The 14,701-nt window shown below is 46.9% G+C and overlaps 1 protein-coding gene across 1 annotated transcript; it reads right to left on the bottom strand.

Annotated features, from left to right (window-relative positions):
* Positions 1 to 4,597: 4,597 nt before the first annotated feature.
* Positions 4,598 to 14,407, bottom strand: LOC143975887 (uncharacterized). Its single transcript, XM_077478438.1, has 2 exons — positions 13,000 to 14,407; positions 4,598 to 4,753 (listed from the first exon to the last, which is right to left on the bottom strand). Exons 1-2 carry the CDS (start codon positions 14,038 to 14,040, stop codon positions 4,598 to 4,600), a joined length of 1,197 nt encoding a protein of 398 aa, XP_077334564.1. The 5' UTR covers positions 14,041 to 14,407.
* Positions 14,408 to 14,701: the final 294 nt, after the last annotated feature.

Genomic DNA, 14,701 nt, shown 5'->3' with positions numbered 1-14,701 from the left:
ACATATACTAGATACTCAAGCTCCTGAAGAAGTGCACAAACGCGCTTAACATGTAGAGCGATCCCCATGAGCGATTTTTCATCACAACTCAACCACCTCATGTATCAAACAATTTTGGATTTATATTGATACTGTATATTTCAACAATTGTACTAATATATTTATATGACCTATTCTGTGTATAATTACTGGTAGTAGAGTCAATGAGGTCATATATTTACATGTCTTTTTTAATATGTATTTACATACATTGTTTTTAACTTTATCTGATTAAAATATAAACAATTTGATGGGGGCGTGGCTTGACGGCTCATGCGGATGGCTGCCTGATACCTCAGCTCCGCAGAACACCAGCCACAGCGACTTACATAGCGGCACAAGATAAGGGAAAACCATCTCCCCAGCAGCCTGACAGTCCCCTCACACTCAGCGGCCATGCTTAAAAGAAGGAAGGGAACGTCTCTCCCCAGAAAGCTGACGGATTACTTCTACTCACCTGACATGCAGAACGGCCAAAATGGCGGCGGCGGCGGCCAAGAATCACAAGCGCGGTTCTCCTCCTCACAGCAGCATCAGAGCTCCCTGCTGCCTTCGGGACCTCATCATATGCCTGCTACACAGGGTGAGTGCTCTCCTCCTAATTTGCCCACCACATCCAGCCCTGCAAAGTCCAGGCTCAGAACGGAAGAGCCTTTACAGCCTCCCTCAGCTCCCAGCTTGTTCTCCCTCCCCCCACCGCAACAAGCTTCTGTCCTAGATGCCTTTCCTGCCTCAGACCAGCCACTGTCTGAAAACTCTATGAAGAGTATGCTGCTCTCACTGAGACAAACACTGTATACTGACTTATCCTCTGTGGTCTCATCCCTGTCACTTGTTGTGAATCAGCATGATAATGCTATTACTCATATAGAAGCTAAAATGGGGGATGTGCTTTCTGCACACAATTAATTGGTTGATGGCTTTGCAGATCATGAAGATGAACTCCAATTAATCAATCTAAAAATCGCAGATTTGGAAGATCGTTCCAGACGGAACAATATTAAATTCCGCAATGTCCCCGAATCGGTTCAACAAGCTGAGCTTACGCAATTTATACAAGCTTTGATGCGGGCCCTTTTACCTGATCTGACTACCCGAGATCTGGAAATTGATAGGGCACACAGACTCCCTAAGCCTTCCCACCTCCCTAACTCTACTCCTAGAGATGTATTGGCTCGCATACATTTTTTTTCTGTCAAGGAAAGAGTCCTGAGTGCTGCCAAACGAGCAGCAAGTCTTCCAGACCCTTTTACTAACATTGCGCTCTATGCTGATCTATCCAAAGCAACGATGAACAATCGTAGACAGCTGGCGACAATAACTAAAGCGCTTCGAAACCATAACATACCCTATAAATGGGGCTTTCCTACTAAACTTCTTATTACACACCAAAACAAGACCCATGCAGTGCGCACCCTCCCTATGGGGCTCTCACTCCTGAGACAATGGCACATCATCCCAGAAGACACACCGAACCCTCCTGCTCACATGCCGACCCTCATGGATACCGGAGGAGATCCTTCAAATGGCCATCAGTCGTAATCTTCACCCTTATCTTCAAACGCATTATGGCTGGCTAACTGCAGCGTCATTACCCAGCACTTGCCTGCCTGTTCAGAGATCCCTGTCCCACGTTGTGGACACCAGATCTCTTTCCCCCACTGTATTTTTTGCAGTAGTGTCTGCACATTGAGCTCAGGCCCTTTTTGTTACTGAGCTATCCTTTTTTATTCACTGTCCTCCACCCAAACCCAGCATCAGTTACTCCTCTCCTACTTTTCCAAATAGTTACACCAGGAGATATACTTTAAAATCTACGCCGATCTTACCTTTGGAGCTGGACTTGTAATTAACCCCGCGTCTATTGCCACTCACCCTCCTCTACTGACACCCGCGCTACTCTCCATCCCGGAAAATGTCTTTTAAAATAGTCTCTGTTAATGCTAGAGGTTTAAACTCCCCGCAGAAAAGATCTGCACTTTTCAGAGAGGCTAACAGCCAACAAGCCGACATTCTCATAGTGCAAGAGACTCATTTTGCTGCTGCAAAAACTCCCAGATTTACCCTAAAAAATTACGACCAGGTTTTCCTAGCCTCAGGGCCGAAGAAGAAAAATGGAGTCCTCACTGCCATACAATTTACTCTACATCACTCAGTTGTCGATCCCCATGGCCGATATTTGATCCTCATCTGTGACATTAACCAAGTTACCTACACCCTGATCAACGTATATGGTCCGAATACTCGTCAGTTACAATTCCACAAACTTCTTTACAAAAAAATCACACAAATCCGCAGAGGGAGGCTTCTCATGGGAGGAGACTTCAACATAATTGCAGACTCTACTTTGGACACTACCTCTACATCAAAGACTCAGCGTTCTGTTCTGAACCCCTTTCTTCAAATGAATGACCTTTACGATCCTTGGAGATGCTATCACAGCTCCGAACGAGACTTCTCATACTTCTCCTCTTCTCAACTTTCATACTCCAGAATTGAATTTTTTATTGTTGACAAACTCACCCTTCAAGATGTGACGAAATCTGAAATTGGCAATATCACGTGGACAGACCACGCGCCTGTCTCCCTTACTGTGGGAAACAGTAGACTTAACACTAATAGACTGTGGAGACTTGACTCATCCCTCCTCTCAGACCCTAATATTATTCAACGACTCTCTAATGAACACCAACTGTATTTTCAGATCAATAACCAACCTGACACAGATAAGTTTGTACTTTGGTCAGCCTATAAAGCTTACATGCGCGGCATATTAATTAAGCTACATAGTAATATTAAATGCCAGAGGTCTAAGCAAGTTGATGAGGTCCTCCTTCAAATTAATCTTTTGGAAAACCAGAATAAAAAATACCCCTCCCAGAAATTTGCTACCGAGCTTTACGAACAGCGACAAAAACTCTGTTCTCTTTTACTCTTTAAGTTTGAGAACAACCTTAAACTTACCAAAGCCAAATATTATGCCTTAGGCAATAAAGCTGGAGCTCTACTAGCCCGACAAATTAAAGCCCAACGCCTTAAAAGTAAGATAATATCCCTTCAGTACCCCACCTCCAAACAACTTCTGACAAACCCACAGGATATTTCTAATGCCTTTAGCGACTATTACTCTTCTCTTTACAACCTATCCAGTGATGTCAATACCCCCCAACCGACTGACCAAAATATTCACAATGTTCTATCCTCTATTGATCTCCCAACTATAAATCACGTCCAATTAGAGGAACTCTCTCGACCATTCTCTACTGATGAAATTTTGAAAGCCATTCACTCACTACCGCTTCACAAATCACCGGGAGAAGATGGCTTCACTAATGAATTCTACAAATGATTGCCTCAAATATTGCCCCCCATCTTACGGACCTCTTCAACTCTGCTGCCACCTCTGGTTCTCTACCGGTAGATATGTTGCATTCTATCATTACCACTATTCCTAAACCAGAAAAAGACCCCACCTCCACAATTAATTACAGACCCATATCTCTCCTTAACACAGACGTAAAAGTATTTGCCAAGGTTATAGCCTCAAGACTGTTAGAATTTCTTCCCTCCCTTGTACACCCAGATCAAGTTGGTTTTATGCCAGACAGACAAGCCCCAGACGCCACTAGAAGAGTTCTTAACTTGATTCACCAGGTTGCCCAATCTCGAACGCCTTCTCTGCTGCTATCATTGGACGCAGAGAAGGCGTTTGACAGGGTACATTGGGGATTCCTGAGAGAGGTATTGTCCAAATTCGGCATCACAGGCTGGTTTCAAACGGCCATTCTCTCCCTGTACTCAAACCCTTCAGCCAGAGTTTGACCAATGGCACACTATCTAAACCCTTTGAGATCTCTAATGGCACCCGCCAAGGATGTCCGCTCTCCCCTCTCATTTTTGCCCTAATAATGGAACCCCTTGCGGCTAAAATCAGAGAGGACAAGCGAGTCTCAGGAATTATACATAACGACATGAAACATAAAATCAGCCTCTTTGCTGATGATGTCATTTTAATGATCACAAACCCGACCATCTTCATGCCTGCACTCCAGGACATCATCGATCAATTTAGCTCTGCCTCCTTTTACAAACTTAACTCCTCTAAATCTCTAATCCTTCCACTTAACCTATCACGTAGGCAACAATCTCTCCTAGAGAGTACTCTCCCCTACTCTTGGTCAAACAATTCCCTTCCGTATCTTGGAATAAACTTAGCCCCATCCATATCCCAACTTTATGATCTCAATTATCGTGCCTTCCAAAAACGACTGCCCCAACTATTAAATCAGCTTCGTACATCAGGCCTCTCGAAACTAGGTCGCATCGCGTCTTTTAAAATGCTAATCCTACCCAAAATACTTTATCTTTTCAGGACAGTAATCTTGCCAATTCCCCACTCCTTCTTTGCCTCCATACAAACACAACTTTCCAGATTTGTGTGGGAAACTAAACCACCCAGATGTGCTCAATATATCTTAACTAGGCAACATAGGAAAGGGGGGACCAACCTTCCCCATATTCAGAACTACTACCATGCTTCCATTCTAGACCAACTATGCTATTGGTGGCATCCTAACCCCAATAAGGCTTGGTCTATCTTAGAATCCTCGTCCTTCCGCCCAAACTCCCTAAGTGAATTACTTCTCGCTACATCAGCAGGCTTTCCTCCCACTTCAAAATTTAAATCACCATCAATAACGGCCTCTTTAACAATCTGGAAGAAATTCACACAGACGAAAATTTCAGACCAACCCTATCGTACATTGCAAACTCCTCTCCGATCACTAATGTCACAAATACCAGACTTAAATCTTCGAAACTGGACGACACGAAAAATAACTACTCTATCAGATCTTTATAATGCTAACCACATTCTGAAAACCTTTGCTAATCTCCAAACTGAATTTGGCCTCCCTCCCACAGAAACCTTCACGTACATGAGGATCTCGCACCTTCTCCACTAATTTAAAATTTCTACGACGTCAACTATTCCAGAGACAATACAAAAATTTTACACTAACTCGACATATCCGAAACATGGTATATCGGTCATGTACTCTATTCTGAATGATAATCGGCCTTACTCGCAAATTCCGTCTCTCTCCAGATGAACGGAAGAACTAAACATTACGGTCCCACCCGACATGTGGACACGTGCCTTTCGACATACCTACACAGCTTTCCACTGTTCCAATCATTGGGAATCATATCAAAAGACAATCCACAGATGGTATCTCACACCCTATCGTCTCTCTAAATTCTTCCCGGACCTTCCTTCTACATGTTGGAGGTCGTGTGGAAGTACCGGTACTATAGCGCACATCTTATGGTTTTGCAGATCCCTAAGCTCCTTCTGGAAACAAATTTTCGCTTTAATATCCTTTCTATCACTGATTCCAACATCCCCCAACCCCTCCCTGGCCCTACTACACCTTGGTGTTGACAAATTTCCGCCACACACACGAGTAGTGATAATTCACCTTCTTCTTGCAGCAAAATTAAACATTACAAAACTTTGGAAAACCACTGATTCTCCATCTATCACGCATACGATCTCTGATCTAAACTTTCAATGCGAGATGGAAAGACTAATAGCTCGCAAAAATCTAAGTATGAAAAAGTTTTTATCTGAATGGCATGTATGGCTTACCCATCCGAAATGTACTGTAATCACATAAGTTTCTTTCCCGCTTGTAATTCTTTGTCATTATTACTATGCGCCCGATTTATTCTCCTGTGTACCCAACCCCTCTGGTGTAACTAATATAATGTCTAGCTGATGCTCTCCTTCCCACACCCCTTTTCCCTCCGACTGGAGATATTGCATTAATATGTTACAATTCTAATGATCACCATTGAACCACCTGTAGTTAGTCTGCATTGTGGACTGGTTTTGCGTGACTTAACCCTAGTTTGTATTCTTTGCCTCTGTTTGCTCTAGTCGGAACATCTGCTATGCTGTTTCAAGTGTTTATCTTGTTTACCTTATTGAAAATCAATAAAGAAATATTGAACTAAAAAAAAAAATATATATAAACAATTTTTTACATAAAGTCAATGCATATGCCTTTAAAGTCCATATCTTTATCCAACGATTCCCTTTCTCAACTCCAAGAATGACCCTAGCCCCTCTGGCACACCTGGTTAAATAAGATTAAGCACTACAAACACATTTAAGGACATAAGAGGATAATACCGTTATCCTGGCTGTGGATTGGATCACCAAAGAAAAACAAACACACACCTGGTAGTTTAACACATGTGGAAACTCACAGCACTGTTAAACCTTACTGCAGAGTATCAATACCAAAGTCATGACAAAATTCTATATTTAGCAACTGTAAGTATAAAAAGAAACAGTAATCTATGTGCCCTATGAACGGGCACTGAGAGGGAGGAGAGAAGGTTTCTCAACTTCTCAGCTCCTTCTGGACCACAAACACCTTTGAAAGTAACAACACAAAAAGAAGAAAGGGGTTAACAGGTACATTAAGCACAGTTACAGGTCCTGGGGTGAAAAGTACTAGTATCTTCTGCTAGCAAATGTTGGGACCCTTTGTAAAGACCCTTTGTAATCCTGAAAAATTGAGACAGAAATCACCTAGGGATCCACCAAGCTCTCTGTCCTCTCCTTCTCCCGCGCTGTGACAGGAAACCGGGGGAAGGAATATGAACTGACAGCCCGCACTCTCCCCTTGTCACAGAGTGATAATCCACTGCCCGGGGGACTCGAGATGAGGGGGGGGGGACAGAGTGCGGGCAGGAGAAAAGCAGCTTCACTCTCCCTCTCCTAACTTGCAGGAACTCAACCTCGGTCTTGTGCTGTGGCAGTGGGGGCCTGCAGCTGTCCACAGCACAGCCTCTCTATTGTCCCCCTGCGGCTCTTATCTGTCTGTGGGGGGATGGGGGACTCACTTCACAGGTATACGCACAGAATAATTTTGGATTTCAAATGTTTACTTGCTGTGTTGTTTTCTGTCCATAAATGTTTTTCATTTTCACTTACAATATACCCTTGAACTTGCTAGAAAATTTGAATAATCCAGGAAGAGTCATATCCCTAGCATATTCCCTTCCCCTCTTTGCATGGCATAGCTCTCTCATCTTCTGGGAGGGTCTACTTACTGCTTTTCCTGGCCTCTCTCACCTCCTTATATAACCATTTATGTAGCTGCAGGGGAGGGGCATATTCTCTGGGGCTGCTGACATCACTTCCAAGATGGCACCCAGCAGCAGTCTCTTGATTTTTTGAATGTCTACAAAAGGGAAGAGTTTACAGATAAATAACTTGCAAAAAATGTGTTGCACAGAAAACTTTATGGGCAGATTTTTAATTAAATAAATGATTTGGCAACAGGGTCTGTTTATGCTCCCTCTTTAAAACCACCCTCTCTTACAACCTCTCAGTGTAAATGTCAAAGGTTTAAATCTGACTGACAAATATGATAAATGTCCTATTTCTGACACTTGGCTTTCTGTATATGAGCAAGGAGAGTGCAGTGGGTGCATTTGGGAATCTCTACTGACCTACTGATCACAAATGTACACAAAAGTACAGACAATAGGGAATGGAGTGAACTCGTGCACTACAGATATGTCTGCATAAAAAAACTGAAACCCCCAGGAAGCTGTACTCTCAATTCATTTCAAGAATTAAAGCAGAACTCGAGTTTTGGTTTTCATTGCAAAGTTACATTGGTCCAGCTTGGACCAACTAAGTATACATAATCCAGGGAGGTAACATCCTGATCTCCACTTCGTCCAATCAGAAAGCTCCTTACATTCTATGAATGGCAGCCATGCTAAGTAAGCGTTTCCCTGTGTTTACTATGCAGAAGGACTATGCAGAAGGACTACCACTCAATATAGGACCCAGAAGACCGCACTGTGGAAGTGGCCACTTGTACAGTGATTCCCTATTTCCTCAAAAGTCCCAAAGGTATGGATTATGTATACTTACATAGTAGCAGGTAGGCTTGTGCAATTTGTTTCATAACTAATCTTTCGGATATTTGGATGCATCCGAAAGTAAGAATAAAAAAATAACGAATTTCAAAGAATTCAACTAATATGAAAGAAATTATAGCGGATATAAAAAATTAATTCTACATGATCCGGTAATGTGTTAAAGATCTAATGAAAAAAAAGTCAACTCAAAGTAAATCTTACAATCCAATCAGCTGATTAATTTTGTGCTAGAGGTTGGATTACTGGCAAAGTGAATTTCTGAGATCTGAGTGAGGATTTTGTATTGTATTTGAGCAGAGGAGAATAGATATTGTCATTGTGTGTGTTAAAAGATTCAATAAACAAACGACTTTCCAAACTATAAATCACTATAACGAATATATATATACATACATAAATATCGAATTTCAGCGAATGCGAACAAAATTATAGTGCATATAACGAATTAATTCCTCATGATTTCAGATTTATTATAATGAATATCAACACTCTACAGAAATAATGAATTATCCGAAAACGTATTAACGTAACATAACGAATATAACGAAATGATGTCTTTTACGAATGACAACGAACCGAAACTAAACAAAATTTTCCATTGTGCACAAGTCTAGTAACAGGACCAATAGCAGCACCAATGTAATTACACTATAAAACCATACATGGAGTTCAGCTTTACCTTTTAAATATTGTCCGCTGGCTTCCTTTTTTGATTGAAAATGTATACTTTATTTTTCAAGAAAATATACAAAAAACAAAATACTTTTAACAGGGTACATTCCACACTGTACTGCGGCGCAGCGCATAAAATACACTACATAACAATACAGTTCCAAACATACAAATAAATTACATTCATTCTGCGGTATGATGCCTGATGTGTTGTGCAGAGTAATAATACCCCGAAACATCACATCATGCATGACGCCGCATTACCCTGAAAGCATTACCAAAAACCATTACCAAATACATGTCAAGTCATACAGTCTTAGTCAAAGTCAAAATCAGAATGACATTTCAATGAGCAACAGGTGTGATGGGGGGGGGGTTGGAGAAGGTGGGGAGGGGAGGGAGAAAGAGTTCACAGGCCCGAAGCTTTATTGAACTGCCAAAAAGGGTACATAGTGGTGGGGGAGGGGGGGGGAGGGGAAATCTTCAGACCTCCTCTTCCTCCATGTTGTCCATCAGGTGATAGTCTCTGAGCAGACTGTGAATCAGTCTGCGGCAGTCCTGGATGGACATCCTCTCCCTCTGGTGGATGAGGCGCTTTCTGGCGCACCAAACAGCGTCCTTAAAACAACACAGCACCCGCCAGGCACTATCAATGTCCTCTTGTGAGTGAGTCCCACAAAAGAGTCCGTTTAACACACCAAAGTGTGTTATAGCAGTCTGTGGAACAAAGTCTTTGAGATCAGGTTCCAGAGCCCTCAACAGGCCCTGTGCAAAGGGACACTCCCAGAAAACATGCAGAGCAGTTTCCTCCTGGATGATGCAAAAGGGGCAGTGTCTGTATCTGCACAGGTTTCTGGCATGCATGAATGTCCTGAGTGGCAACCCCCCTTGGATTGCCATCCATGCCAGATCTTTGTGCCTGTTGGTAAGTCTCTTTGAAGAAACATTCCTCCAGACCACTTTGCAAGTGGCTGAAGGGAGGCCTGGAACAGTCTCAACAATGTCTGATGCTCTGATCAACTTGTGGATAGTTTTTGGCTTCCACAAGTCGGGCTTCACTCCATGTAGCCCCTGCTCCTTAATAAACTTGAAAGTATCCAAGTAATACCAAGGAGTGTCCCAGTTGTAGGGGATGGAGCTGTCCCATTTGTCCCATCCAAGGGACCTCCAGAGAGGCAGGAGGAAGAAACGGGACATGGAGTTACCGCCAGAGTCTACAGTTCTGTCCACCAAAGTTCTGCGGATGCAGTTACAGGCAAAGAAGACCCTCAGTAGAGTGGCGATGTCGGGCACGCCCTTACCGCCCTTGAGGGGTTCCTTGAACATAACAGCCCGCTTTACTCTGTCCATTTTGGAGCTCCAGATGAAGTGAAACACTGCCCTGGTGATGGCCTTGCAGGTGTTAACCCGGGGGGGCCAGGCCTGGGCGAGGTACTGCAACACAGGGAGAATCTCGCTGCGGAGTACCAGTGTTTTACCTTCGATGGTGAGTTCTCGGAGGCTCCAAAGTCCAAACTTCTGTCGCATCTTTGCCAGTCGTTCTTCCCAGGACTTCAGAGCTGCGCCCTCTGCTCCAAACCAGACCCCAAGGATTTTGATGAAGTCTGCTTTGACGCTGAAGGGCATAGGTGCAGAAGAAGGCAGGAACCACTTTCCGAAGAGCATGACTTCCGACTTCCCGCAGTTGACTTTTGCCCCTGAAGCTTGGCCGAAGTCCTCACACGTCTGGGCGAGTGTGACGATGGAGTGCCGGTCGGCACAGAACACCGTCACATCATCCATGTAGAGCGAGCACTTGACCTCCCGTCTGTCTGGTCCTGGTGCGGTGATCCCTCTGATCTCTGGGTTCCGTCTGATGCTTCGGGCGAAGAGCTCTATACAACAGACAAAAAGCAGAGGTGAGAGAGGGCAGCCTTGTCTGACCCCAGACAACACTGGAAAGGGGTCAGTTTTCCAACCGTTCACCAACACCACACTACAAATTTCATTGTACATTACATTTACATATGAACAGAACATTTCCCCAAGACCAAACCTGCGCAGAGCGCTGCACATAAACTCATGGGAGACACGGTCAAAGGCCTTCTCCTGGTCAAGGCTGACCAGGGCCGCGTGCACACGGCGGCCATGAATGTACTGGACCGTGTCCCGGACAAGCGCGAGGCTGTCCGCAATCCTGCGACCAGGAATGCCACAAGTCTGATCCGGGTGGATGATCTGTCCGATGACAGATTTCAGCCTGTTGGCCAAAACCTTGGCGAGGATTTTGTAGTCCACGTTCAGAAGAGAGATCGGACGCCAGTTTTTCAGGTCCGATCTCTCCCCCTTGTGCTTATACAAAATCGTGATCATCCCCTCCCTTAGGGTCGGAGGCATTCTGCCCTCCACCACCATCTCCTCGTACAGCTCGAGCAGGTCCGGGCCTACGAGATCCCACAGCGTTACATAAAGTTCAACTGGGAGACCATCGCAGCCCGGGGTCCTGCCTTGCCTAAAGGATTTAGCGGCAGAGTGCAGCTCCTCCAACACCAAGGGGGCGTTGACGTCCGACGAACCTGCAGGATCAATTTGGTTAGAGATACCTGACAGGAACCTGTCGGCTGCCTGTGCATCTGTTGTTTTCGGGGAGTAGAGGTTGGTGTAGTAGTCGCTGACCACTTGCATCACAGCCTCCTTTCCCTTCTGGAGTGTTCCGGTCTCGTCACGCAGCTCAGACAAGGGTGTGTGTCCTGAGTGGAGTTTCCTGAAAAAGAAAGAATTACACTTCTCACCTTTCTCAAGGTTCTCCACCTTGGCACGGAAGACAACGTGCCTGGATTCTTCCTCAAAGTGCCCTTTCAGGCTCTTCTTGGTGTCCTCCAGGTCCTGCCTAACGTCCCAGCCACAGTGGTGAAGGTCCTGCAGGGACTGCAACTGACGTTGCAGTCTCCTGAGTTCCTTCTTCCTGGCACACACTTGCTGTCGCCCCCTTGCCTGAAAGAAGCTGCGCAGCTTGACTTTCACCAACTCCCACCAGTCACTTACCCTTCCGAAGAATCGCTTTTCCTCCTTCCAGGTGGCATAGGCCTCCCGGAGTTCCCCCATCAATTCCTCATTTTCCAGCAAGGTACTATTCAGCTTCCAGGAGCCTGGTCCGCGGGCAAAGCCCTCGCCCAGGTCACCCCGAAAGTGAATAGCCCTGTGGTCAGAGAAAAAGCAGGGGATCATGGAGAAATCGCGATGCTTGACTGCTCTTGAAGTGAGCACGAAGTCGATCCTGGAACGCACTGATCCGTCGGGACGGCACCATGAGTAGTTCACGGTACCTCTCCCTATGGATCCCACGGCGTCCTGCAGGGAAGCCTCCGAGATCATCTCCTTGAGCAGCCTGGATGTAGCATCGAGTTTTGCGTACATGCTGGAGCTGCGCCCATCCTCCTCTATCGGACAGTTAAAATCACCGCCGATTACTACTGCCCTGGTGGTGACGAGTTGGGTCCGCAGGGTCTGGAAAAGTTCCAGCCGCTCATTCTTATCTGGGGGGGCGTACACGTTGATGAGCCTAATTGGCTCTCCCGCCCACGAGCCGTCTATGACCAGAAGACGGCCACAGACTAGCTCGTGGATGGAGTCAACCGCGAAGCGCCCACCCCTGACAAGAATGGCTACACCTGCAGACTTACAATCGCCACCCCCGGACCAGTAGGAGGGACCGAGGGTCCACTGGGAGGTCAGATGGGTGTACCTCCTCAGAGGAGGAAGTGCGCACTCCTGGAGCATGTAGACATCACTCTGCTGTGTGGCAAGAAATGTCAGTGCCGCTTGCCTTCTAGATGTATCCTTGATACTCCTCACATTAATGGAAAAGATTGAGATCTCTGCCATAATGAAAAAGGGGTATGAGGTCTAGTCGGCAAGGGACCGAACTTACCTCCCCGGAGGGGGGGCTTCCGCTGCCTCTTCTGCTTGTCCTGTGTTCTCGGACAGGCCGAGCTCCTGCAGGACAGCATCCATCATTTTCTGGGTGATGGGGACGTGGATGTCGGAGGGGAGGTCAGGCTCAGGGATGGCCATGACCTCCTCCTCCCCCTCCACGTCCTCCTCCTCCTCCCCCGCTGACTCGAGGTCCTCCACTATTGGCTCTGGTCCCTCGCTTTCGCGCCGGTCGCCAGTGGGCCTTTTAGTGGAGGAAGCGGGTTCCTCTGCTGTTGGACTACTAGGCTTCCGTTTCCGGCTTCCTGAGAGTCCACTGGTGGGGGTGGAAGGGAGGGTGGGGAAGTCCTCCAGGGAGGACAGGTCCGGGGTGGGTGGGGGGAGGGTGGGGAGGGTATCCTCCAGCACCGGGGTGGCGGGTGGGGGGGTGCTGGAGGTTGGGGCCGGGGTCCGGGCTGGGGCCTGGACAGGGGTGGGGGTAGGGGTGTGCTTACCCGTGGTCTTCTGTGGCTCTTTTTCCCTTTCCGGTGGCTTCTTCCTGGTGCTGGAGGATGGTTTGCCCTGGATCAGGGCGCCAGCATAGGACCGGGACCGCTGGGGGCAGTGTTTAAACACGTGCTCAGCCGCTCCGCAGAGGTTGCAGGCTTTGGACCTTGGACAATCCTTGGTCTCGTGGCCTGCAACCCTACAGAACCTGCAAGCAGGTTCTTTGCAGTCCTTCCCCATGTGTCCGGTGTTGCTACACCTGTTGCAGGTGAAGGGTATACCGGGGTAGAAAAGGGTGCCTGCGGAGTTGCCCAGGGAGAAGCACGGCTGCAGGTGCAGGATGTCCCCCGAAGGGTCTTTCCTGAACTTGCAGAGTACTGACCACTTACCTATCCAGAAGCCGTTGGCATCGAGGATTCGGACGGGGTCCTTCACCACGGTGCAGAACCTCTGGAGGTAAGTGGCTATATCCTTACCTGAGGTATGGGGGTTCCTCATGGCCACCGTCACCCACTTCTCGTCCCGTGTTATGGGGCAGTTCGCAGCGAACTTACGGAAGGGGGATTCAGGACCACTCGCCTTGACCATATCCCAGTATCTTCTGCAGGCCTGGAAAGACACAAAAGTTACAAAAAATGTACCTCTTGTGAAGGCCTGCACTGAAAGCGTTTCCGCTTTGCTGAACCCCTGCTCCAGGATCATCTTCTTGCCGAAGATCTCCGGGGTCATGTCGGGGACCCTTCCGTCCACCTCCTTCAGTTGCAGCACGACCGTCTGCTTCATCCAGGACTCCAAGGTAGGGAGCCCGTCTGCAGGGGGGGAAGGCTTGGCTGGTCCCGGCTGGCAGGTGCTGGCCGGGGTGGAGGTAGAGGTTGAGGCAGCGACATCCTCGGGGACCTCGGTGGAAGTGGCTGGAGCGGGGTTCCTCTTGCTTTTGCTGGTCTTTCTCTCGCTCTTCCCCATCGTCTTGGAGAGGGAGGTCGCTTCAGGTGTTCTTTCGGCGGCTTCCTTCTGGATTCCTCGACGTCTTCGCTCTGAAGCCTTTATAAAGGCTCTTGCATCTACTGCCCGAAGGTAGTAATGCGGAGGGGGAGGGGAGGAGGGAAGACCGCAATCTCGTTCCTTGTGGGGGCTAAGCCTCTGGCCCAATAGCAGCAAGTAGGTGAAGCTGAATTTAATCAACGATCCTACAAGGCCGAGCAGAGGGTACCCCACAAGGACCTAATGGCTTGGATAGATACAAGTGGTTCTCAACGTCCTAGCTGTGAAGCAGAGACACCCCTAAGGGCTATAGTCGATACTACACTTGATCTTAGCCAAAAGGCCGAGAAGCGAGTCCGCTGGCTTCCTTTATAAACTTGAGGCTAGCCTGCCATGGTTTCACAGGGCATTTTCTGTCTTCACCATGTCCCACAAGCCTATCTCAATTTGTTTATTCCACATTATGGAGAATACATCAGGAGCGTGTGACATCATCATTTGGCTTTGTAGAAATTCAAAGGAAGTGAGAATCCTGATGGGGATACTTCACCAGCAGAATTCCAAGCATAAAAAGCTAGCCTGGGATTCACCTTACCAGCAACCATTTAAAGCTGACATATTAGTTTTATGAGGTTGACCATTG

Source organism: Lithobates pipiens, unplaced genomic scaffold, assembly GCF_037356315.1.
Source record: "Lithobates pipiens isolate NorthernLeopardFrog02 unplaced genomic scaffold, aLitPip1_a1.2 Scaffold_13, whole genome shotgun sequence".
In the NCBI taxonomy this organism is placed as follows: Eukaryota; Metazoa; Chordata; class Amphibia; order Anura; family Ranidae; genus Lithobates; species Lithobates pipiens.
This window is presented reverse-complemented; position numbering and strand designations above follow the sequence as displayed.